Source organism: Lynx rufus, unplaced genomic scaffold (assembly GCF_022079265.1).
Source record: "Lynx rufus isolate CCGP_SWC_20201006 ecotype Redwood Valley unplaced genomic scaffold, mLynRuf1.p SCAF_1, whole genome shotgun sequence".
NCBI lineage: Eukaryota > Metazoa > Chordata > Mammalia > Carnivora > Felidae > Lynx > Lynx rufus.
In genome coordinates, this window is record NW_025814823.1 from 5,261,722 (window position 1) to 5,286,436 (window position 24,715).

The 24,715-nt window shown below is 41.7% G+C and overlaps 1 protein-coding gene across 1 annotated transcript in view; it reads left to right on the forward strand.

Annotated features, from left to right (window-relative positions):
• LOC124508018 (phospholipid-transporting ATPase IB) overlaps nucleotides 1–24,715 on the forward strand; it is a 507,885-nt gene that overhangs the window by 65,315 nt on the left and 417,855 nt on the right. Inside the window, exons 10-15 of the mRNA XM_047074445.1 lie at nucleotides 3,716–3,881; nucleotides 8,818–8,945; nucleotides 9,792–9,869; nucleotides 12,792–12,880; nucleotides 17,118–17,162; nucleotides 19,073–19,148. Coding sequence (XP_046930401.1) covers nucleotides 3,716–3,881; nucleotides 8,818–8,945; nucleotides 9,792–9,869; nucleotides 12,792–12,880; nucleotides 17,118–17,162; nucleotides 19,073–19,148 — 582 coding nt within the window. The remainder of the gene's footprint in view (nucleotides 1–3,715; nucleotides 3,882–8,817; nucleotides 8,946–9,791; nucleotides 9,870–12,791; nucleotides 12,881–17,117; nucleotides 17,163–19,072; nucleotides 19,149–24,715) is intronic.

A 24,715-nucleotide genomic window follows, 5' to 3' on the forward strand; every position in this document is an offset into this window, starting at 1 on the left:
ATCGTTTATTCCTCACAATGGCCCTATGAGGAAGATACTATTGTTGGGCCCACTTTCTAGACGAGGACGCTGAGACCGAGTGTCTAAGTAAGTTACTGAAATGACATACCCACCCGGTAAGAGGGAGAGTTGGGATTCGAACCTAGGCAGTATGGCTCCGGAGGGCCTGTTCTCACTAGTTGCTCTGTTGACTACTCTGTTAGGAGAGAAGAAAACGTGTGAAATTTAGGTCAGTTGGAAGCTTTTTCAGACTCTGACATTTTGACTGGTTTCTATTACAGAACTCCATTACTCAGAAGTAGCAGCGTTTCCTAAGAATGTTGTAGAAGGATTTACAATGCTAGTCAGAATTAACATTGCAGGCTCATCTCTGCAAGTTGAGATGTTCAGGGAATGGGAGTGAGTAGGCAGAGCTCGGCTCTGCACGAACTATGTGTGATTGAAGCTTTGGGCTCTAATATTGGGCAAAAGATAGCTTTTCCTAACCCTGTTCACTGGCCAGGACTCAACAGTTGGAAAAGATCAGAAGCCAAGAAACTAATGAAGTCACAGAAATGATGTGTATTGTAATTTTTTTTCTCTCTGTGCCTCCAGTGAACGTTTGTTAAAAATGATACGATCTTGGGGCTCCTGGGTGGCTCAGTCGGTTAAGCGTCCGACTTTGGTTCAGGTCATGGTTTCATTGCTTGTGAGTTCGAGCCCCACATCGGGCTCTGTGCTGACAGCTCGGAGCCTGGAGCCTGCTTTGGATTCTGTGTCCCCCTCTCTGCCCCTCCCCCGCTCACACTCTGACTCACTCTCTGTCTCTCTCTGTCTCTCAAAAATAAACACGAAAAGATAAGATCATGAGTTTTATTTTTTATTTATTTAAAAAAAATTTTTTTTTTCAACGTTTTTTTATTTATTTTTGGGACAGAGAGAGACAGAGCATGAACGGGGGAGGGGCAGAGAGAGAGGGAGACAGAATCAGAAGCAGGCTCCAGGCTCTGAGCAATCAGCCCAGAGCCTGATGCGGGGCTCGAACTCACTGACCGTGAGATGGTGACCCGGCTGAAGTTGGACGCTCAACCGACTGCACCACCTAGGCGCCCCGATCATGAGTTTTAAAAGATGGGGATAGGGAGTCTTGGAACGGGTCTCTTGCTCTTCCCATAAGACCAGAGGTGATATGTTGTCCCCATCAACCTGTAGATGGGATTTGATTTTTGATGGGTCAACCTTCACTAATAGACTTCCATTTAGATTCTAAAGGAAATTTTAAAGTCTGTAAAGGACAGGGGTGCCTGGGTGGCTCAGTTGGTCAAGTCTTCAACTTGATTTCAGCTCAAGTCACGATCTCACAGTCATAGGATCCAGCCCTGCATGGAGCATGGAGCCTGCTTGGGATTCTCTCTCTCCCTCTCTCTCTGTCCCTCCCCCATTCATTCTCTCTCTCTCAAACATTTTAAATTCTTTTTTTTTTTTTTTTTTTTTTTTTTTTACTAATTTTTTGAGAGAGAGAACGAGAACGTGCATGAGTAGGGGAGGGGCAGAGAGAGAGGGAGACACAGAATCCGAAGCAGGCTCCAGGCTCAGAGCTGTCGGCACAGAGCCTGACGCGGGGCTCGAACCCACGAAGCGTGAGATTGTGACCTGAGCTGAAGTCGGAAGCTTAACTGACTGAGCCACCCAGGTGCCCCATAAAATAAACATTAAAAAAAAAAAGAGTCTGTAAAGGACAAATAATTCAGAGAACTGAAGTGAAAGGGAGAAAAGAGAATATAAAGGAAAATGCTGCTGGGCTGTTTAAATACTTAAACACTTCAAAATTGCCAGTAAAACGATTCCCCACCTCCCCACCCCTACAGGAAACCAGATCATGAGGGTAGCATTTGTGGGTTTGGTGACAGTTTCAGTGATGTTGTGGAACCGTATTCTCGAGGGAACATAGGGATGGATTGCTCCCTGTTTTCATCTTGATTTTATTCTGTTGTGACTTGATCCATGTTTTTATTTTTGGAGACCTTCTCATCCTATGTTTAATGATCAGATGAATGAAAAATAGTGAAGAGTCATGAGTTAAGTTTTGAACAAGGCACCATTTTTAAGGCCAGTGAGTGCCCTTCAAGCTTTCAAATCACCCGATTTTCACAAACCAGTGTTGGCACCTGAGAGACCAGGCTCATGACTCCTGGAGGGAGACTTGCAGGCTGCAGCCTGTGTCCTTCTGCCCCTATCCAGTTCTTGGCTCCTGATTTAATCCAGGGGCGGCTCACCTCCAGGAATGGACTATTACCATCTTCGGGGTTACTGTATCCATTCCCTATCACTGCTTTGCTGTAACAAATTATAGGGACTCAGTAGCTTAAAACAACATGAAGTCGTCATGTTGTCTAGTTCTTTAGGTCAGAAGTCTGAGATGGGTCTCACCCCTGTCACGACCCCTGCAGGACAACATTCCTTTCTAGAACACTCCAGGAGGTTCTAGAGGAGAATCTTTTCCTTGCTCTTTCCAGCCTTCTAGAGGCGTCCTGAACTTCTTGGTTCATGACCCCCGTTTTCCATTGTCAAAGACGGCAGTATTGTACGCCTTGGACTAGTCTTGTGTCTCCCTCTGACGGTAGCCAGGAAAGGATCTCTTCATTTTCTGTTTTTAAGGGCCCACGTGATTAAATTGGACCCACTTGGCTAATCTAAGATAATCTCCCCAAATCATGTCCTTAATTTAATTATATGCAGAGCCCCTTTTGTCACATTAAACAACGTATTTACAGGGTCAAGGTATTAGGGCATGGACATCATTGGGGAACCATTCATTGTTTTCCCGGCACAATTAGAATCAGAAAATTTTTAGTAAGATGACTTTAGGTGCATAACCGTCCAGTGTGAACAGTTCTACTGCCTTTTCCAGTGCTAAGAGGATGTAGTCCCAAATTTTCTACCTGAGAAGCAGCGGTCCTTGAATCCGGCTTTAACGAATCTTTCTAAACTGACTTGCCGACACTGGCCTCTGTTTGAGCTGGGATGGTTACCCCACTGGCAGTCAGGAATTAGACCGTACATGTTTGTTGATGGTTAGGCTGTCTTCCACTTTTGTCTTACTTTCCTGTCTACATTTTGTTTATAATTCAAGACTGCACTCAGATTTCTCACGACCACTAGAGTTTTCCTCATGTACCTGCTTGTTCCTTGTTCAGTTTTCCAAATGAGCCCTTTGTCCATTCATTTTGACACCTAATCATGTCAACACCTATTTTGCATTTTCGATGTCTGTGTGTCTGTGTAGGTCTTTTTTTCCCTCCATTTTGAGGGGAAAATACATACTTGAGAAATAGTTCTTTGTATTTTAATTGTAGAGCTACGTTACTTTGGACATTCACTCTAGATTCTTATGGTACAGAATCTTTAAGTTTCTCTTGCATTAAAAACATCCTGTTTTAAACTGACTTTAAATGATTTAGAACTTGTTTTCTCAGATAGCAAAAGTAGCCAATTTTGTACTAAAATGTAATCATTAAGTACAGATTGAAGCATGAAGAGTTGAAATGTGTTCTTTATTTCAAACATTGTTGATTCAGGAGTGCGGTACACTTTTTAATTCCATTGGTTATTGGGGAAAAAATACAGTCTTTTACTTTTTATGTGTTGAATTTGGTTAACTTGCCTCCTTTTCTCCCCGCTCCTTAACCTCAAACCTGTTCTGTGACACTTACTGATTTTCACTGCTGTTGTACAGAATTCCACAAAAGCACCTCTCAAAAGATCGAATGTTGAGAAAGTGACCAATGTGCAGATCCTGGTGTTGTTTGGCATCCTCTTGGTCATGGCCTTGGTGAGCTCGGTGGGGGCCCTGTACTGGAATGGGTCTCAAGGTGGAAAGAACTGGTACATCAAGAAGATGGGTAAGTGTCTGGATGGAGTGCTTGTTGAAGTAAGATTAAACCAGTTTTGGAGAATCCTTTCAAGTACGGTTTATGTGGGTGGCCATGCCCATCCTTCATTCTTTTGGCTACTCTCTATAAGGCCAGCCTTTTTGGAAGATTAGGAGTCATGTGATGAAATGAAGATGGACATATTTGGGGATTGTTTTATATTCAAATGATTATATTTTTAATGATTTTTTTGAGTTACTTTCTTAGTGGTTGCTCTTAGGGATTAATGTCTCAGTTTATGGGCATCTGCCTCTAATACTAACTTAATTCCAGTAAAATACAGAAATTTTACTCCAGTATGGATTCATTTGTTTGCCTGCTTTGTGCTATTATCATATAAATTAGGTCTATGTTATCAACCTAGTAATACATTGTTATGGTTGTTGCTTTATATAATCTAGTGTCTATTAAGCAAAAAGAAAAAAAATGTAGAGTTGTTTTACATTAACCTACTTATTTACTATTTCTGGTACTCTTTATTTCTTCCTGTAGATTTGAGTTACCAGCTTGTGTTATTTCTTTGCTTCATAATAGCTTGGTCCTCTGATTCCTTTGTGCTGTCCTATATTACATCTGTATATAAGTCCAACGGTGCAATTTGCCGTGTTTTTTTAAATCCAAAAGAAAGGATAAAGAGAAGTACCTGTGTAATTACTTGTACTGATATCCTTTGTTCATATGGATTTAATTCCTGTCTGGTGTCCCTTCCTTTCATCCCGGAGAATTTCCATTGGTATTTCTTGTAAGGCAGACTGGATAGCAACAAATTGTTTTCATCTTGGAATGTATTAGTTTCTCCTTTGTTTTTGAAGCAGAGTTTTGCTGATACAGGATTCTTGTAGAATTCTTGGTTGGTGTTCTTTTCCTACCAGTACCTTGCACATGCCATCTCACTGCCTTCTGGCCTCTGTTGTACTGATGAGAAGTCAGCTGTTAACCCTACTAAGTTTCCCCTTGTATGTGAGTGATTTTCCTGTTGCTGCTTTCAAAATTGTCCTGGGTTTTCCATGATTTTGAGTTTCTTTCATTTGGAGTTTGGTGGGCTTTTTGGATGTGTCCATTAATATTTTTCATCAAGCGTGGGAAGTTTTTTAGCTGTGATTTATTCAAATATTGTTTCTGCCACATCTTCACTTCCTTCTCTTTCTGGCAGTTCCATTATGCACGTATTGGTCCACATGATGAGACTTTATTAGGCTCTGTTAGTTTTTCTTATTCTGTTTTCTTTCTGTTCTTCAAATTGGGTAATCTCTATTGATCTGCATTCGAGTTTGTCTGTTACTCTCCTCTGCTGCCTCATGTCTGGTCAGCTTCATGGGGATTTCTTTAATTTCAATGATCATACTCTTCTGTTTCAGAATTTCCATTTGGTTCTTCTATCTTTTTATCAGTGTTCTCTGATCAGTCGTTGTCATCGTACTTTCTTTTAATCCTTTAAACAGTTTCTTTTAGTTCTTTATAATAGCTTTGAAGTCTTTGGTCCATCATTTGGGTCCCCCTCAGAGGCATTTCTTTTTGTCTTGTTTCCTTGTATGTTTCATATTTTTGCTGTTGGTTGTTGAAACCTGGGTGCTTTAGATAATATGTTGCAGCAATTCAGGACGGTTTCCTCTTCCTCCTGGGGTTTGTTGCTGTTTTTTGTTTACCTGTTTAGTGACTTGACTGGAAAAATTCTGTAAAGTGTTTTCTCCTGCCTCTTACTGCTCAGTTTTAGTCCCATGTTTTTAAAACTGTTGAGATGTATAGTTTAAGCTATATCAAGGTTTTTAATATATTCCTATTTGTGCTACCTTTAGCCCTTACCTAACTTGAATGTTTTCATCACTGCAGAAAGAAACCCTATCCTCGTTAGCACTCACTCTTCTTGGTTTTATCTTTAAGCCTGGATTCCTAGGGTCAGCATAGCTTAGGGGTCATGCAGTGATTGGTCAGAGGTTGTGCTTAAACGCCTTGAGATAGTAAGGTCGTGCTAAAACTCCTTTGTTGTTTGATCTGTGTGTGGCTGTGGAATACCTTCAGTGTTTGGGGAATTTAAAGTCTGACCATATTCAGCCGGGGACTGGTAGTTCGTAAGTCTCTCCTAAGCAAGTGCAGCCTTGTGCGTGGACATGATTTTCTGGACCACCAGGGTGGAGTGTGATCTTTCCAAGGTTTCTTCGGTCATTTATTTCCACAGATATCCCTTTTTGATTTCTAGCTGGCCTTCTGTTTTGTTTGCTCCTACTAGTACCGTGAGATGTACGTCTTCCCTGATTGTTAGCCCCTGGGATCCCTATTCTTTGTGGCAGTGCCCTCGGCATGGCTGTTTTCGTGCTGTGTTCCAGATAATGACATCTTTCTCAGGCTAGTCCTGTCCTGACAACCTGCCTTCCTCTGGAGTCGCGCCCTGCCTCACCCTGGGATAGAATTTCTCATGGAGCTGGGGCCGGGGGCGTGAGAGCCGCAAGTCCCGTCTACCCACCCCGAACAGAATTTGAGCATCATGGCTCAAAGGGAAAGAAGAGGGAAATAGCCTCTGACTTAAATGCCAGAAGTTTCCACTTAGATTAAGTAGATATTTTTAAATGCATGCTTTTGAATTTTTTTTGTAGGCACTGTGATTAATTTCCAAGCACTTTAACTACTTGTTTTTGATAATTTTGTCCAGTTCTATTGCTTCCTGTTTTGAGAGATTTGCTAAGCTTCTTATAGAGCAATTCCAGAAGACAAATCAATTTAATGAAAAAATATTGAGAACTAAATTTGAATTTTAAAACTTTTGAATCTTTTCTTGAAGTTTTTGTTATTCCTATCTTTAAATGTATTTTGGTTAAACTGTCAAAACATTTTTTTTCCTTTTCTAATTATCTTATGCAGAAAAATCAAACACTTTTAACTGCTCAGGAGAACTATTGTTGCAGCTTTCACAAGTATGACCAGGACTCGAGTTGTAGGTTGGATCAACACCCTTGGTTTTGTTCTTAAAATTTGGATTTGGACTGTATTATATGTCTAGCTTCAAATATGAAGACTGATACTTTCTGTACATACATAGTTTCAAAATATCATGATCTGGATAAATAAACAGCATTGGCCACTATCTTGGTATACAGGATTTGTGGGAACTGGCACGTAAATTGCCTAATGTCGGGGTGCCTGGGTGGCTCAGTCGGTTAAGCGTCCAACTTTGACTCAGGTCATGATCTCGTGGTTCATGAGTTCATCTCCCATCGGGCTGTGGGCTGACTGGTTAGAGCCTGTGTCTCCCTCTCTTTTTCTGCCCTTCCCCCAGTCTCAAAAATAAATAAACATTAAATAAGTAGCCTAATGTCAAATTCAAGTACTAGCTGCATGATTTATGGTGGAAGAATGGTCTCTCTGTCCCACCCATAATGCTCTCTGCTTTGTTTTCCTATGGAAAAGTTGGCGTAGCTCTGGCAAGAGCCGTCGGACTTCACGTTCGCATTGTCGGTCTTGGAGCTGTGACTTCATCTTCTGTCCTCGCTCACCTCCACTTGATTGCTTTTGTTTGGCTGAATGAACTTTTATGCATAGGGTCTCTCCTGAATGTACTCTACTTACTGACACTGTGATGATCCGAAGCAATTTTTGGCCTGTATTGAAACCTGACATTTGAAATTTCTTAATACGCGATTCTCATCGGCAGCTCTTCCTGAGCAAATTAAACCTCGGGGACATTTGTCGACTATTGGTACTTCGAGATGCTGTTTAGCAACTCTATGATTCAAAAGAACAAGATAGCAAAGTGACATGTTAGAAAGAAAAGAAGCATTTGGCAGGGAAAATAGAAGCCTTGGTGGGTGAGAAGAAGTGAAGGGTTGGGGCGAAGGTCACAACAGCCACTGACCAGCTTGTGCCCCCTCCCTGTCATCCTTCACCAGCCCTTTATCTTGCCATCACAACTACCCTCTAGAACTCTACAGCTGAGTCAAACCACCACCATTGGACTAATGTCCTGGGGAGGAAAAACTCAACTGGGGCTTCAAGTCCCTACAAACTACTAATCTCCAATCCTAGCCTTTGCTTTCTTGAAACACCCATTCCCCTCAAGAGGCATTTTTAAATCCAAACCTTCAGCCGGCTGCAATCCTCCCTCCCCCCTTGCCAAGTTAAGATCATACCACTTTTTCCTTCAACCAGAGTGTCATGCTCATTAGGAAAAGAACTTTTCTCTTTTGATACGGACCTCTTTTCCCTCTCCTGGTCCCTTTTCCTGGCCACACTGACCCTACTTCTGCCTTGGGTTCTGTCCTCTAGGGGTCTTGTTCCATCCTTAGGGGTCCTCCTCTGTTAAGATTTCCTTCTCTTACCTTCAGTAAATAGGCTCAAGTCTTCCTACCTCTCTCTCTTTGCCCACCACCATTGACACTTGTTTTTTTGTACCTTACACACTCTTTAGAGAATTCCAAATAGACTCTGACCTTATTAGCGAGGTCGTAGATAATCCTTACAGCCATTTGAAATGCCTATTTCTTTTCTACATCATTTTTAGTTAGCTGTCTTGTCTCTTTCTGCCAAAATTGGACTAAAGCCTCCTCCGGATGGCCTTCAGCGACTATGCCTTCCCATTGAAAAACCTCCTGTCCGGGTTTCAGCAATGCCCTACGAACTCCTCCTTCAGTAGATGTAGCCTGCTGCGTGGACGGTGAGGGGCGTGCTGGGTCCTGCTTCCTCTCCTCCCCCACAACCTCCTGTTAGAAGCCAGCTCTCTGGTGGAAGGGATTCTATTAACAGTCTTGTTATGCACTGTATGCCACGTAGTAGGTGCTCACAGTGTTGTAACTCGAAGCTCTCAATTTCTACATAAACCACGAATGTCTTTTAGAGAAGTTCCACAAGAATAAAGGAAAGGGAAACCAAGTGGAGACGAACTAAAGCTCACAGATGCTCTGCTTGTCTTCCACAGACACGACCTCGGATAATTTCGGCTATAACCTGTTGACGTTCATCATCTTGTACAACAATCTGATTCCCATCAGTCTGTTGGTGACTCTCGAGGTTGTGAAATACACTCAAGCCCTTTTTATAAACTGGGTGAGTATCACAGCAGAGCTTCAAAGTTGGGTGACTGGAGCAAGGTCAACCAGTGTTTTCTCCCGTTGGCTCAGAGCCTCTCAGGCGAGCTCCCAGAAAAGGAAGAACGTGGTTAATTTAGGATTGGGTCTGGGACTTAAACTGGCCAGACGACTGGCAGGGGGTCTCTGGCAAGGCTGTCGCTGAGCCGGTGGTGGCAAGGACTAGTTGCCTGGGACCTCCGCCTCCCGGTCTGTGAAAGGGGAGGACATGGGTGCCCATTCAGGGGGTCCTTGTGAGGATTAAGTGAGATAATGGAGGCAGAGTGCTCAGCGGGCGCGTGTCTTCGGGTGAGTGGGGACGAAGTGGCTGCAAACGCGTTCCTGCATTTACAGTCTAATTAGTGCCGCAGGAAAGGTCTCGTAGGTGTGTCTGTTTTAGCGTGCACCGTATATCAAATTCACCGAGACCATATACACTTGGATTCTGTTGCGAGAGTGGAGGTGGAATTTTTCGGGAGCTACCGTGGCCATTAAGCAGTGAAGTTCAGCCAGTGCTTGTAGACTGGGTGCCTTCCTGTGCATTGTTGTTTGATCTTGCCGGCAACCCTGTGAATGAGGTATTGGCTGATCACAAGCATGGGTTGGACTAGGTCATGCAGTGATCGTCTTGCAACCAAGTCTTCTGTGTGTAAATTGCATATTGTCTTCTATCACAGTGTTCTCTATACTAATGGCCATTGTACTTCCCCACCCAAATGAGCATTTATACTATCAGTTGTAGCCGCTTTTCTGCGTTGATCTGAGTGAAGGACTAATGGTATTTATTTTCTGAAGCGTCCTCCCCACCCCCCTCTCTCTCTCTCAGGACACAGATATGTATTATCTAGGAAATGACACCCCTGCGATGGCCAGGACCTCAAACCTCAATGAAGAGCTGGGGCAGGTGAGAGCTTCTCTGGGAACTTTGGTAGTGGTGACACGAGCATCTGGGGAGGCCAGTGCTAGAACCACCAGACATTTTGGAAAAATAGTTCTCTGGGAATGTGGTTTTGATGTCTGAAGATATATATCTATGTCTATATCTATATACATCTATATATAGATATATAATATTGAAAGTACAATATTACTAAATAGAAATGTTAGTTGGTTTTCACCTGCTTTTTTGAGGCATCAGTGTATTTTATTACCTAGAAGGTACCTGCAAAAAAATTAACACAAAAACTAAAGTGCAACGTTGGTTTGGATATTAACATTGTTTATCAGGAGGAAATGATGGGGAAAACCATGATTCAGACATGCAGGTATGGGGTAACCTTACAAAACATGAGGGAACTAATTTTGAAGGGACGTAAATCTATTACATTTCTCACATGTTTTAGATTTTGTTTCTGGAACATTCCGGGGAACGAGTTTCTTTTCTGCTCTCACCTTTGAAACCCCTATTGCCTTTAATGAGTTGTGTTTGCGTTTTATCTTCATCTTGTGTTGAAATTACTGTAAGGAAAGCCCTTTTGAACACATTGGAATTAAAGGTTGTAATTTCCTTTTATACATCTTATTTAAACCTCCCAACAGCCCTGTAAGGTGGGTGCTATATATTTATGTCAGACTAAATTTGCCTCCTCTTTGAATGCTTTTTTAGTTTTTCAGGTATAGTTAATCTCTCTTCCATGTCTCCATGACAGTCCCTCCAAATGTAAAAACAGTAAAATGAGAGACACAATAGTGATGTGGTATCTATTTCTGTCCTGAACCTTTCGAGTCTATTTGAGGGTGTGGATGTGCCCAATATGAAGTCTTTGGTTGCCTTGGTCATAGTCTAACATGGTGCTCAGTTTACCATTGTTCTCAGGACCCGTTAAGTTGGATCCGAGTAATTGATGGATTACAAGTGCTCAAGTTGTACCCAGGATAATAATTCATCCTGATTGGGAATATGGGAAAAGTTTGCTTGGGGTCAAGCTCTACCTAGTTTTGACTTGGAACTTAAGGATAAGTTAAAATTCAACAGGCAGAATGAGAGCAAATCTTGATAATTCCTTCTTAGAAAACTTTCATTTTTAACATTGTGATATAATATTTTAATTTTTAAAAAAGAGGGGCAGAAGGAAACTCTGCTTATTGGAAGGCTGATTCTACCGAATTTTTTATACCCCTAGACCTACTGCATGTAAAAACTTACTTACAGGGACACGTGGGTGGCTCAGTCGGTTGAGCATCCCAATCTTGGTTTTGGCTCAGGTTCGTGAGTTCAAGCCCCTCATTGGGCTCTGGGCTGGTAGCACAGAGCCTGCTTGGGATTCTCTCCAGCTTTCTCTGCCCCTGCCCCACTCACACTGTTTCTGTCTCTCTCAAAATAAATAAGTAAACTTAAAAAAAAACAAAACTTATGGTTGAAGCATTAATTACCCATACTTTACTGATTTTTATTTCTATGTAATATTTGAGTTCTTTAGGAACATTACTAATTTTCCTTTACTTGAAGACCCTTTGATTGCTTTAAAAATAATTCATAGTGCATTTGCTTCTATCGTTTCATTAAGAGAAAGTACAGAATAAATATTCACACATTAATCCCTCTTCCATAAAATAAAGCATGGCTTCCCCCTTGTGATCCCCCTTGTGAGCAATCATGGCCCCTCTTTAGAAAACCACCGAGAAACTGGAATTTTTACAGGAGACAATTCTGTTAATTATTCTCCCTTCATCAATCCATGACCTCATTTCCCAGATGTTCTGTATCTTCTGGCCAAACTCTTTGTTTCATAGATGTGGAAAGAGGGGCCCAGAAGGAGGAGGTGACTTTTCCAGAGTCCACATTAACTAGTTTGTGTCCAGAGCCTGAACTGGGCAGCCATCCTCCTATGCTCTTGAGCTCTTTTCCCTCTTCCCCATCACATGATCCACTGGAGAGAACATAACTCGCACAGCACATGTGCATTTGGAGTTCATCTCTTTTCCATTCAGCTAATCGTGACCTCTAGAAATTTCTCTTTTCACCTTTGTATATTGGGAGCTTTGTGTGTTAAATCTGTAAAACTTTGTATCTCAGAAGGTTCTATAATCTATAGCATGTCTATGTTGCCTTTGTGTAATCTTAACTGTTACTATGATGGAGGACCTTCATGTTTGTTCTGTGTTGTTTCGGGATATGCTTTCTTAATCCAATTAGGAGTGGAGTGAGAAAAAATGTCTGGAGGGTTGCCCAAGTCTGAGCTTGTTGTCTTGATATATTGAACACTTAGACCAGGGTGCTGTATGAGATCGTGGGACTGTCCTGGAGAGTGATGTGTCCTTGTGGAAGGACCTAGTGCTTGTGCTTAGAGATGGATGTGGCAGCAGGACTGTTATCGAGGCCCCTCCTTTGCACGTTTCCACACAACTGCATTCTAGGCTTGGTTAGCAGACAAGGTTTTCTTGTTTCATTTGTTTTTTTAATTAAAAAAATATTTATTTATTTTGGGGGGAGGTAGAGAGTGAGCAGGGGAGGGGCAGAGAGAGAGGGAGACACAGAATCCGAAGCAGGTTCCGGGCTCTGAGCCGTCAGCACAGAGCCTGACGTGGGGCTCGAACTCACAGCGAGATCATGACCTGAACTGAAGTCGGACACTTAACCTATTGAGCCACCCAGGGGCCCCAGTGGTCTATGCATTAAACGTATTTATATATTTAATATATAATTATAAAATATGTTGTAACATTATAATATATATAATTATAAAACGTGTTTTACTTGCTTTGAGGGAATTTACCTTTTAAAATTAATGGAGATTTTTGAAAAATAGAGAAGGAAAGACTGTATTTATTTGTGTTGATATCTTACTACAGTTTTGATGTACATTTCTTCCGTTCTTTGATTTAGGTGAAATACCTATTTTCTGATAAAACTGGAACTCTTACATGCAATATCATGAACTTCAAGAAGTGCAGCATTGCTGGGGTAACCTATGGGTAAGTTTGTTTATCGCTTAAAATTTGATTTGCATTCTTCCAGCAAAACAAGTTTATTTTTAGTTGCTTAGTCAAATACCTTTTTGGTATTTGGAAAGGATATTTGTAAGAGATTTAGATATGTAGTAACTACTGAATGGGTTTAAAATGTAATGGGTCCCAACTTTGAACCATTAACACAGTTTATTTCTGCAAATATTTACCTGGTAAGAAATCCCTGGATTTAATGTTATAAATTTAATTTTAAAACTTTAATTCTATCAATTTAACTTCTTTAAATTTATAACCTAATAATTATAAATGTCTTACTCCTATTTTTACCTGAATGCCTTTTTTTTTAATTGATGTATAGCTGACATGTAACTTTGTTAGTTTCAGATGTATTACATAGTGATTCAGTGCTGGTATATATTGCAAAATGGTCCCCACAGTAAGTTAACATCTGTCACCACACATAGTTAAAAAATTGATTTTTTCTTGTGCTGCAGCTTTGAAGGTCTATTCTTTTAGCAACTTTCAAATATGCAGTATAGTATTTACTATTAACTACAGTCACAATGTTGTAGGTTAAATCCCCATGACTTATTTTATAAGCGGATGTTTATCTTTTGCACCTTTCACCCATTTTGACCACTCCCCACCCCTTGTTTCTGGCAACCACTAACCTGTTCTCTGTATCTGTGAGCTTGCTTGCTTTGTTTGTTTGTTTGTTTATCTTGGTTTCACATAAGATCATATGGGATTTGTCTTTCTCTGGCTGGCTGGTTTCACTTAATACCTTCAGGGTCCATCCATGTTGTCACAAATAGCAAGATTTCCTTTTTTATGGCTGAGTAATATTGTCTTGTACATATGTACCATATTTTCTTTATCCTTTCATCCATTTATAGACAGTGAGGATGTCTTGACTATATCTTGACTATGTAAACAATGCTGCAGCAAACATGGGGTGCAGATATCATTTTGAGTTGGTGTTTTTATCTTCTTAATACCCAGAATCTTTCATAAATACCCAGAATTGGAATTGCTGGGTCATATGGTAGTTTTATTTTTAAGTTTTTGAGGAACTTCCATATGGTTCTCCATAGCAGTTACACCAATTTACAGTCCCACCAGAAGCACACAAGAGTTTCCTTTCCTCCACCTCTTTGCCATCACGTCTTATCTCTTGTAACCATTCTAACAGGTAGGAGATGATAGCTCATTGTGGTTTTGATTTTCATTTACATGATGGTTAACACATCTTCATGTACCTGTTGGCCATCTGTTTGTATTCTTTAGAAAAATGTCAATTCAGATCTTCTGCCCGTTGTAAAAACATGTTTATTTTTGAGAGAGCAAGTGAGCATGAGTGGAGGAGGGGAAGAGAGAGAGGGAGATAGAGAACCCAAAGTGGGCTCTGCGTGGGCAGCAGAGAGCCCGATATGCGGCTCGAGATCATGATCTGAACCGAAGTCAGATGCTTAACCCATTGAGCCACCAGACATCCCTCCTTCTGCTCATTAAAAAAAAAAAAAAATTTAATGTTTATTTACTTTTGAGAGACAGAGACAGAGTGTGAGCGGGTGAGGGGCAGAGAGAGGGAGACTCAGAATCCGAAGCAGGCTCCAGGCTCCAAGCTGTCAGCACAGAGCCCGACGCAGGGCTCGAACTCACAAACTGTTGAGATCATGACCTGAGCCGAAGTTGGACACTCAGCCGATGGAGCCACCCAGCCTCCCTCCTTCTCATTTTTAATCAGATTATTTTTTTTCCATTGAGTTGCATGAGTTCTTTATATATTTTAGATATTAACTCCTTACCACGTATATGATGTTCAAATATTTTCTTCGATTCAGTGGGTCCCTTTTCATTTTGTTGATGGCTTCCTCTGCTGTGCAGAAGCTTTGTAGTTTGGTGTAGTCCCACTTGTTTATTTTTGCTTTTTGCTGCCTTCGCTTTTGGTGTCAGATCCAAAAAAATCATCACCAAGATCAATGTCTAGGAGCTTACACCTGTATTTACTTGCAGGAGTTTTATGGTTTCAAGTCTAACGTTCAAGTCTGTAGTCCATTCTGAGTGAATTTTTGTGTATGGTGTAAGATAGCTGTCCAGTTTGTTGAAGAGATTTATCCATTTATTGAAGAGATTGTCCTTTCTCTGTTATGTATTCTTGGCACTTTTGTCAGAAATTAAGTGACCATATTGCATGGGTTCATTTCTGGGCTCTCCTTTCTGTTCCATTGATATATGTGTCTGTTTTTATGCCAGTGCTATCCTGTTTTGGGTACTGTAGCTTTGTAATATAGTCTGAAACCAGGCTGTGTCCTGTCCCTGGCTTTGTTCTTGTTTTTCGAGATTGCTTTGGCAATTTGGGTCTTTTGTAGTTCCATACAAATTATAATTATTTGTTGTTTCTGTGAAAAATGCTATTGGAATTTAAATGGGAATTACATTGACTCTGTAGATTGCTTTGGTTTGTACGGACATGTTGACAGTATAAATTCTTCTCATCCATGGACATGGAATATCTTAATATTTATTTGAGTCTTTGTATTCTTTCATGTCTTACGGCTTTCAGTGTCTCAGGTTTTGCATCTCCTTGGTTGAGATTTTTAAATTTCTCTTCTGATGATTCATTGTTAGTCTGCAGAAATAAAACCGACCTTTGCTAAATTCATTTGTTTTAATAGTTGCTTGGTGGACTCTTACAGTTTTCTATATATAGTATCGTGTCATCCGCAATTAGTGACAATTTTACTTCTCTCTGAATTGGGTACCTTTTATTTTTCTTGCCTGATTGCTGTGGCTGGGATATCCAGTGCCGTGTTGAATAAAAGTGGCAAGAGTGGCCATCTTTGTTTGGTTCTGGATTTTAGAGGAAAAGCTTTCGGCTTTTCACTATTAGGATGTTAGCTGTGGGCTTGTCACATGCGACCTTTATTATGTTGAGGTATGTTCCCTCTGTAGCCATTTTGTTGAGAATGTTTGTCATAAATGGATGTTGAATTTTGTCTAATACTTTTTCTACATGTAGTGAGATGATCATATGATATTTATCCTTCATTTTGTTAATGTTGTGTGTCACATTGATGGAATATAGATGTTGAACCGTCCTTGTATCCTGGAATAAATCCCAACTGATCATGGTGCATGATTTTTTTTAACGTATTATTATATTCAGTTTGATAATACTTTGTTGAGGATATTTGCATCTGTGTTCACCAGGGGTGCTGGCCTCTAATTTTCTTGTGGTGCCCTTCACTGGTTTTGGTATCAGGGTAATGCTGACCTTGTAAAAACAGTTTGGGAGGTTCTCTCCTTTTCTGTTTTTAGGAAGAGTTTGATAAGTATTGGTATTCTTCTTTGAATGTTTGGGAGAATTCACTAGTGAAGTTGTCTGGATGTGACTTTTGATAGGCTATTGATTACTGACTTGATCTCCTTACTAGTAGTCAATCTAAGATTTTCTATTTCATCATAATTCAGTCTTGGTATGTTGTAGGTTTCTAGGTATTTATCCATTTATCTATTTCTTACATGTTGTCCAATTTCTTGGCATATAATTATTGATAGTATCTCTTATGAGCCTTCATATTTATATTGTATCACTTCTTTCATTACTGATTTTGAGTCCTGCTTTTTTCTGCTGAGTCTAGCTAAAGGTTTGTCAATTTTGTTTATCTTTTTAAGAACCAGCTCATAGTTTGATTGATCTTTTTTTTCCCCTCTATTTCATTAATTTCCGCTCTAATCTTTGCTACTTTCTTCCTTATGCTAAGGAAGTTAGTATACAAAGGACGTTGTCTCATTTGTTCTTTTTCTAGTTTTTTGAGGTGCAAAACTAGGTAATTTGGGATTTTTCTAGATTTTTCGTACAGGCATTTATCGCTGTGAACTTCCTTCTTAGAATTGCTTCTGCTACATCCCATAAGTTTTACTATGTTGTATTTCCATTTCCTTTTGTCTCCCCGTGTTTTTTTTTTTTTTATTTCTCTTTTGATTTCTTCTCTGACCCATTGGTTGCTCAGTGGTGTGTTGTGTAATCTCCGCATATTTTTGAATTTTCAGTTTCATTCTGGTAATTGAGTTCTGGTCCTACCATTATAGTTGAAAATGATGCCTGATGTGACGTAAGTTTCCTTGAATTTGTGAAGATTCATCTCGTGCCTAATACATGATCTGTCCCGGAGAATGTTTTGTGTGAGTGCCTCTCTTGATCAGTTTTATGAACACTCTGTTTCCCTTTCTCTGGCAGTCATTTTCCGGAATTGACAAGAGAACCATCCTCAGATGATTTTTGGTAAGTGGATTCTAGCACTTCTTGATGTCTTAGTGGGAAGGGTTTTGGAACAATTCTCTATCGTCATTTTCGCTTAAATATTTTGTTAATAAAAGTTTCATATTTCTTTTTCCAAGAGAGAACCAAATTAAAATTAAACATGAATATGCTTTTAAAAGTAATAGCGGAACTACAAGGATTTAACAAGAAATAGCCAGTCCTTCGCTTGATACCTTCCATACTTCCTGCTTCCCAGCGTAATGTCTTCAAAGTTGTGTCATGCGTATTGTAGCCTGTATCAGAATTCTATTGACATGAAAGGCTGAGTCATATTCCATTGTCTGTATATACCACATTTTGTATAACCCTTCATCTGTTGACGGGCATTTGGTTTTTTCCTACTCTTGCCTGGTGTGTTTAATGCTGCCGTGCACATTGGTATAGAAGTATCTGGTCTCTGCTTTTAATTCTTACGGGTATATACCTGAAAGCGGGATTGGCGGGTCGTGTGGTAGTTTTATGTTTGATTTTTTGAGGAGCCACCAAACTGTTTTCCACAGCAGCTCCACCATTTATATTTCTGGCAGCAACACACATTTTCCCCACATCCTCGTAACACGTGTTAGTTTCTGTTTTTGTTTTCAGGTACACAATAGCCATCTCAATGGGTGTGAAATGGTATCGCATTGTGGTTTTGATTGGCATTTCCCTTAGGACTAGTGATGGTGTGTGCTCATGTTTTAAGATTTATATACTAACAAAGCTGATTGGTAGGGCTACATGGGCAGGGGAGACCACGTAGTTGATGACTGACTGGTTTCGCTGTGGGATGATCGGCCGGGACCTGCAGTTTTAGTAGAGGATCTTTGGATGTCAACCTCGGTCTTCTATGTGATCAGTCGTCTTCTCATGAGGAGAACTCTCCAGGCTGTAAATCTGGCTGTGGCTGTTAAAGGAGCTGAGTAGAGGCAGAGAGTTGGTGGTCACGAAGGATGCACTTAAGAGTCCTGTCCTGGGAGAATTCCCTACCCTACCCGCTTGTGTGCCCCGTGTTGCTGGGTCCAAGGCTACTCTGATTTGACTTCTCCAAACTATAAACCTTCCATGGCTTTCTGAGTTCCAAAAAGTTCAGTTATCTGGCTGCATGGGATGAGGGGGAAGGTTCCTGGAGGCAGACTCTTCCTCAGAGGGATCTGGAACCCCTCCTGCTTCCCACTTTCCCTTTATGGGACAGGCACCTCAGGCTGCCATTTGCTCAGCTTCCGCAAGATTCTGCCAGGGGCATCAGTTGGTATTCTAGTCTCTTCACCGCACAAGCTGTTGGTTTCTGCTCTGCTAAACTCCCACATCCAGAGTTCAGGCTGACCTCGGCTGTGGTCCCTTCTTCCGTCGTCTTTGTTTCCAAGAAGGGGTTTCAGGAGGAAGTGGGGATACAGGAATATATTTAACCCTTCACATTTTCTTCAGTGTGATAGCAGCACACCGCCATTGTATCAAGTTTTATCGGTTCCTTTCTCACAATGTTTGCCTCCTTCTCTCTTCTACGTATGAGTTCTGACCATAAATGAATGCCTAGATACAATACAATAATTATTCCTATTTTACCTGCTTTGAGGTAAATACTCAGAAATTTTCCCTGGTAGACGTTAGAGAACAGCTAAAATGACAAAGTGTTGACCCCTGCCCCTGTTTTTTCTTGTAACTATGTCGTTGTTTATAATGAACATATAAAATACTCTGCTTATAGTAAGGCTAAAGATTTTCTACCTCGAGGTCTGAAATAATATGCATTATTCCAAATCTTCAAAAGCTTAATATAAATCTATAGGCTTTTTAGGTGTGATTCTTCTTCAAGACAAATTCTTACTAGGTGTGGGTAGATTTTAAAGAAATTTTTGAACTGAATAAGTATTTTCTGTTCTCTCTCACAGCCGGATACCTCCTCCCCCTAGTGACTCATGTGACTTTGATGATCCTAGGCTCTTGAAGAACATTGAAGATCATCATGTAAGGCCACTGTTTTGCTTCTAGAATGTTCCATAGCTTATGGTGTACTTTTATTTACGTGTATGTGTGCTGCCTTGAAATTTATAATTTTGGACCTTGGGGAGGAGATGTGGTTTTACTTTTCTGGAGTTAGTATTCAGGGACGTGATCTGAAATAAATGCTCTGTGGTTAACACTCTGCCTGGTAACACAAAGCTGAATTAAATACGTGGTGGAGCTCCAAAGTCTCACGTCAAGATGAAGACGAGTCTCAATATGGAATTCGCCAACATTTCAGATTTCTCCTGCTCTTTAAGATTTCTGCAGTACCATTTCTTCACGGTTGTGCATCTAAGAGGTCATGCATTTTGAAGGACACTTGCTTTATGCTTGGACCAGGAGAATTTAGGGAAGAAAAGGAGGGCAGAAGAGCATGTTGCATTTATAGCATCCTATCGTGTGCCAGACATTTGACGCGTATTTCCTTTAGCGCTGGAGTCACCCCGGAGAAGTGATAGGAAGCTGCGTGGAAATATCAACTTGGCCAAGAGTTACCAGCAAACAAAAGTAGATATGAGACTCAGAACCTAAGTCTGGTTGATTCTTAACTCTGACATCACATTATCTCTACTATCCTAACAAACCGGGATTAACTACAGGGTCCCCTAAATTCATTTGAAAAGCTACTTTGAAAAATACCAACTTAGAAAAGTCTTTAGGGATGAAGGCATTTTGCAACCTGTTTAATCAGTGTGAATTCCATCTGATTTTTTTTCTGAAAAAAAATTTAAAGTTAGGTAAACTTGAGCAAAATTAAAAGTTCATCATTCCAACATTTTGTTAAGATGCAGATCTGTTTCAAACTTTCTCTAAATTCTCAGTGAGGAAATTTCCTGTTCTCTGCTGCACTTGCCCACTTGTTAACGGTGAAATCTTCCTAGGCACGATTCTCAAATGCGTGCATGTAAGGCACCCACGCCCACCGGCTGGGATGCGGACTTTCTGCCTCAGTGCCCGGTGGTGCTGATGAAGTGGTCCCAGACCACACAACAGATGCTGCTGAAGTCCGTGCCCTGTATCATAGTCACAGGCATCGATGTGTTCTCTTTTTTTTGAATTAAAAAAAAATTTTTTTTAACGTTTATTTATTTTTGAGACAGAGAGAGACGGAGCGTGAATAGGGAAGGGGCAGAGAGAGAGGGAGACAGAATCCGAAGCAGGCTCCAGGCTCTGAGCCATCAGCACAGAGCCCGACGTGGGGCTCGAACGCACGGACCGCGAGATCGTGACCTGAGCCGAAGTTGGACGCCTAACCGACTGAGCCACCCAGGCGCCCCCTTTTTTTTGAATTTTGATAGTAGCCGTTTGGTCCAGCTGCTAGGCTAGAGGTTCTCCAAGCTGAAGAGTGGCATCTGAGAAGAAGCTTCTGTGGAGGGTGGCAGCTTAATCACGGATATCCAAGGCTTCATGGGCACAGTGAGGGCTTGCTTTCTGAAAGAGGACTCCAGCATTCCCGAATAGTGTTTAGAGGGTATTTAGGTGACTAAACGTGTCTGTTCAAGTTGGGGTGGAGAATGGGAAAGGACGAAGGTGGAAGGGTGACCTAGAGGCTTGGGGAACTGTACTTAGTCTCCTTTCAAGTTTGTTTTCCTGGCCCAGATCAGTGGGTGAGGAAACAGCAGAGCAAGTGAGGTGAGCCTCGTGCTCGGGGTCCCTCAGAATCCCGGGGAAAGTTCAGAAACGGCACGCGAGTGGATCCGAATTTAAATAAGAGACTCATTCATCTACTCATTCATTTAGCAAACAGCTTAAGGGCCTGGTTGATATGAATCACCTTGCTAGGTACTGGGGGAAGAGACGAGTAAGAAAACATTCAGGGGATTTTTATTAGTTGGGGAAACAGATGTAAAATCGTTAGGAGTCATTGTTTACCTTTGTGGCGTGGGGGGGGGGGTACGATACCTCTCCCCAAGAAAGCGATTTCATTTTGTGTAGGTGGAGGAGTCTGATCTCTTTGGTGGGTGTTGGGGCTAACAGAATCGTTGAAATGTGGGCATCGTGGGCACCCACAGTGAATGGTAACTCGCGTTCACCGAGTGTGGGCTGGTGTAGAAAATCAGTGCACAGGGGGCAAATCGTCATTTGGAGAAGAGATCGTGGGGAGACACTCTACATTTGCTGCTGGGATCCCCAACCTTGAAATCTTGAAATACCGAGCTCAGCTAATTTGTATATTCGTACAGATGTTCTCTTCAAAGCTGAACCCGCGCGCGGGTGCGGTTTCTGACCATCGGTCGCATGCTCGGTCCTCTTTTGGCACTCGAGTGGAGACCTGACATGTATCAGGATCCTCTAACAGGAGCATTTCCTGCCCCGGGGCCGATGGCATGCATTTCTGGAAGGAGCCCTACTCTCTGGAGAAGTTAGTGCTGCTTTTTTTCATCCATTGCCACCTCACCAGCTGCCGTCCTGAGCCAGATTTCCTTTCATTCCAGTGGGAAGGCCGTCGAGAGTAGTGGGGCAGGGCCAGCACTATTTTCATAAGGGAATCCCTGGCTCAGTGAGGTTATCATAAGCATCGATGAACACATGGAGACTTAAAAAAAATTTTTTTTTAACGTTTATTTATTTTTGAGACAGAGACAGAGCATGAACGGGGGAGGGGCAGAGAGAGAGGGAGACACAGAATCGGAAGCAGGCGCCAGGCTCTGAGCCATCAGCCCAGAGCCCGACGCAGGGCTCGAACTCACGGACCGCGAGATCGTGACCTGAGTTGAAGTCGGACGCTTAACCGACTGAGCCACCCAGGCGCCCCGAACACATGGAGACTTTAAAGGATATTTTAATAATCTGGACACTCAGAGTTCACTGAGGGTGTGATATGGCCATGGACTGGAGAATTTATTTTCTATTATTTTAGCAAAAGCCTACTTGCCTATGTTCACCACTTTTTAAAGGTGTGCTTGAAGCCTTCTAGGGTATATTCTACATCTTGGCTACTGTGTTAATTACCCCACTGACATTTAACATGCAGCTCGACTATAAATAATGAGGACCATAGGCTACAGTATTTTTCTTTCAGAAAATCGGGATTAGATTTAATGTACTTCATGGATTTTTAAAACATTTTAAGTACAGAGCCTCTTAGATCACTTGGTTATTTTGCCAAAATAGGATTGAGGAGAGGGAAGAAGCATTTCAGGATTTTAGCCTATGGGTATCCCACATTCCTATCTAAATTGTCTTGGGACCGTTGACTAAAATTAAAGCATTTGGGCCAAGAAAACCTTTGCTTTCCTCCCAAGGGAATACCTCCATATGCTACAGATTTTTTGTTTTTCCTGGGTCATCATTTCTGATTTTCTGGGTCCTTTAAGACTATGTTTTAAGCTTTGTGTAGGCTGATAGCCAAGGTGGAATTTGCCTGTTAAAGAATCCACCTACAGAAAATTTCAAGGAACAAGTTCATGTGGTCCTTTGTTTACATTGCTAACCAATGACTTCCTATTTGTGGGATAATTTCCCAAAGATTTACCAAGGAAGAACACATATGGGTTTTTCTCTTTTTTTTGAGTCATTATGCCTAAGACTTTTGAGCTTGAGTCTTGAAGAAGAAATTATCTGTATATGTATTTAAGTACTTTATAGCTGTGATTTGGCATGCCAATTTTAGACATGCCTACTTTTCTATGTTTTACATTCATCAAATACTCATTTCTAGATATAGAAAGCATTTTGTGCAGATTAAAATCTATTAAATGGAGGACAGGTATTTTATGATTATGAGGTACCTTAAATAGGCAAATTCATAGAGGCAGAGCAGAATAGAGGTTATTAGGGGTCGGGGAAGGTGAGAATGGGGAGTTACTATTTGACAGGTACAGAGTTTGGGAAGATGGGAGTTTTGGGTGTAGATACAGTCGTAGGTGCACAGCAGTGTGTCTTTAATGTCCCAGAATCCTGCCCTTACAGATGGTTAAAATGATAAATAGTATCATGCAAAAGCTTTAACTTCTAAAAAGATACATATACATGCATGCGTGCCTTGTCCAACAATCATTTCTTCGAAGTTATAAAAGCCTTTTCTTGGAAGTTACAGAAAGGAAAAAGTTTATTTGCAAACATGGAACACTCGTTTCAAATATATTACAAACCTCTCATCCATAGGCTGCGCATGGCTTATCTCGTTTCCCTCATTTATTAGAGAATGCCAGGTTAACTAGAGAACCAAAGTTAGAACAGTTTTGTTTTAGGGATTTTTCTTTTTGGATCTTTAAGAATGTTGTCTGGCCTACCACTCAAAGTGGAAACTTAATTTGAGTGTGTGTGCGACTGTTCTTATTAGCTGTCAGAAAGATTTTACTATTTGCCATGAATCAAAGACCCTCTTTCCCACTACACTGTGGGATGTTGTGCCAGATACGATCGTTCTCAGAGGCAGGAGAAAGCGGTCTTTTCTTGTGCCCCTGCATGCTACGTTTTTATGTATCGTGTGTTTCTAGCTCATTAAATCGTTGAATTGTCTGTGGAACCGGTTGTTGCTGAGTACCATTTAAATTTTTTTTTAATTTTTTTTTTTCAACGTTTATTTATTTTTGGGACAGAGAGAGACAGAGCATGAACGGGGGAGGGGCAGAGAGAGAGGGAGACACAGAATCAGAAACAGGCTCCAGGCTCTGAGCCATCAGCCCAGAGCCCGATGCGGGGCTCGAACTCACGGACCGCGAGATCGTGACCTGGCTGAAGTCGGACGCTTAACCGACTGCGCCACCCAGGCGCCCCGCTGAGTACCATTTATATCAAAGAGAGAAAACAATAAGCTCGGGTCAATTAATTACCAGTGTAAGGCACAGTATGAAAGCCAGAGTCGTCCTTGGGAGCCTGTAAATGCTTCCTTCAGTTCCTGCCGCCTAGGCCAATATTGCCAAAGACCAGGCCCAAGACCTAATGGTCAAAGTGGCGGAACTTCTTAGAAAGCTGGATTGGAAGCCTCACAAAGTCATCCGCATCTAAGTCTGGTAGGATCGAGACCCTGGGACTAGGGTTGGGCTCTTCTGGGTAGATGCACCTGTTCCTCTGTAACTTCTGGGCCTGTGGATGTGGCCACCTGCCCTTAGGTTAAAGAACAGACAAGGTGTAGAGGAAATGCTAGGACGGACGATGGAAGAGAAAGAGCAGGGACTCACCCGTCTGGCGAGTCCGCTCTCGGTGTACTGATCCAACGTAGAAGATGCTAGCTTCCTTCCCCCTGCTCCTTGACCAGGTCTCGGCTAAAGCAGATGGTCTTGCTGCAAAGTGCTGATCTTCCTCCGGGTCTGCCCCCACCTCCCACCTGAGCCGCTAGATCAAGCCTGGGGGCACATTTCAGCACAGCAGCCGGGGGTGATGATGGCCCGCTAGTTTGGAAGAGGGGTTATTCACCAAAGGGGCTGCAGGGCCTGGTAATTGCTACCAGTGAGAACTGGGAGAGCGTGACTGAGAGAGGGACGTGATCGAAAGCTGCACAAGAGAGAGAGTGTTGGAGTGTGGGACCCTTCTGCTGCTCTCTCTTGGAGAGCCAGTTCTCTGAGCCGCTGTGACGACTCTTA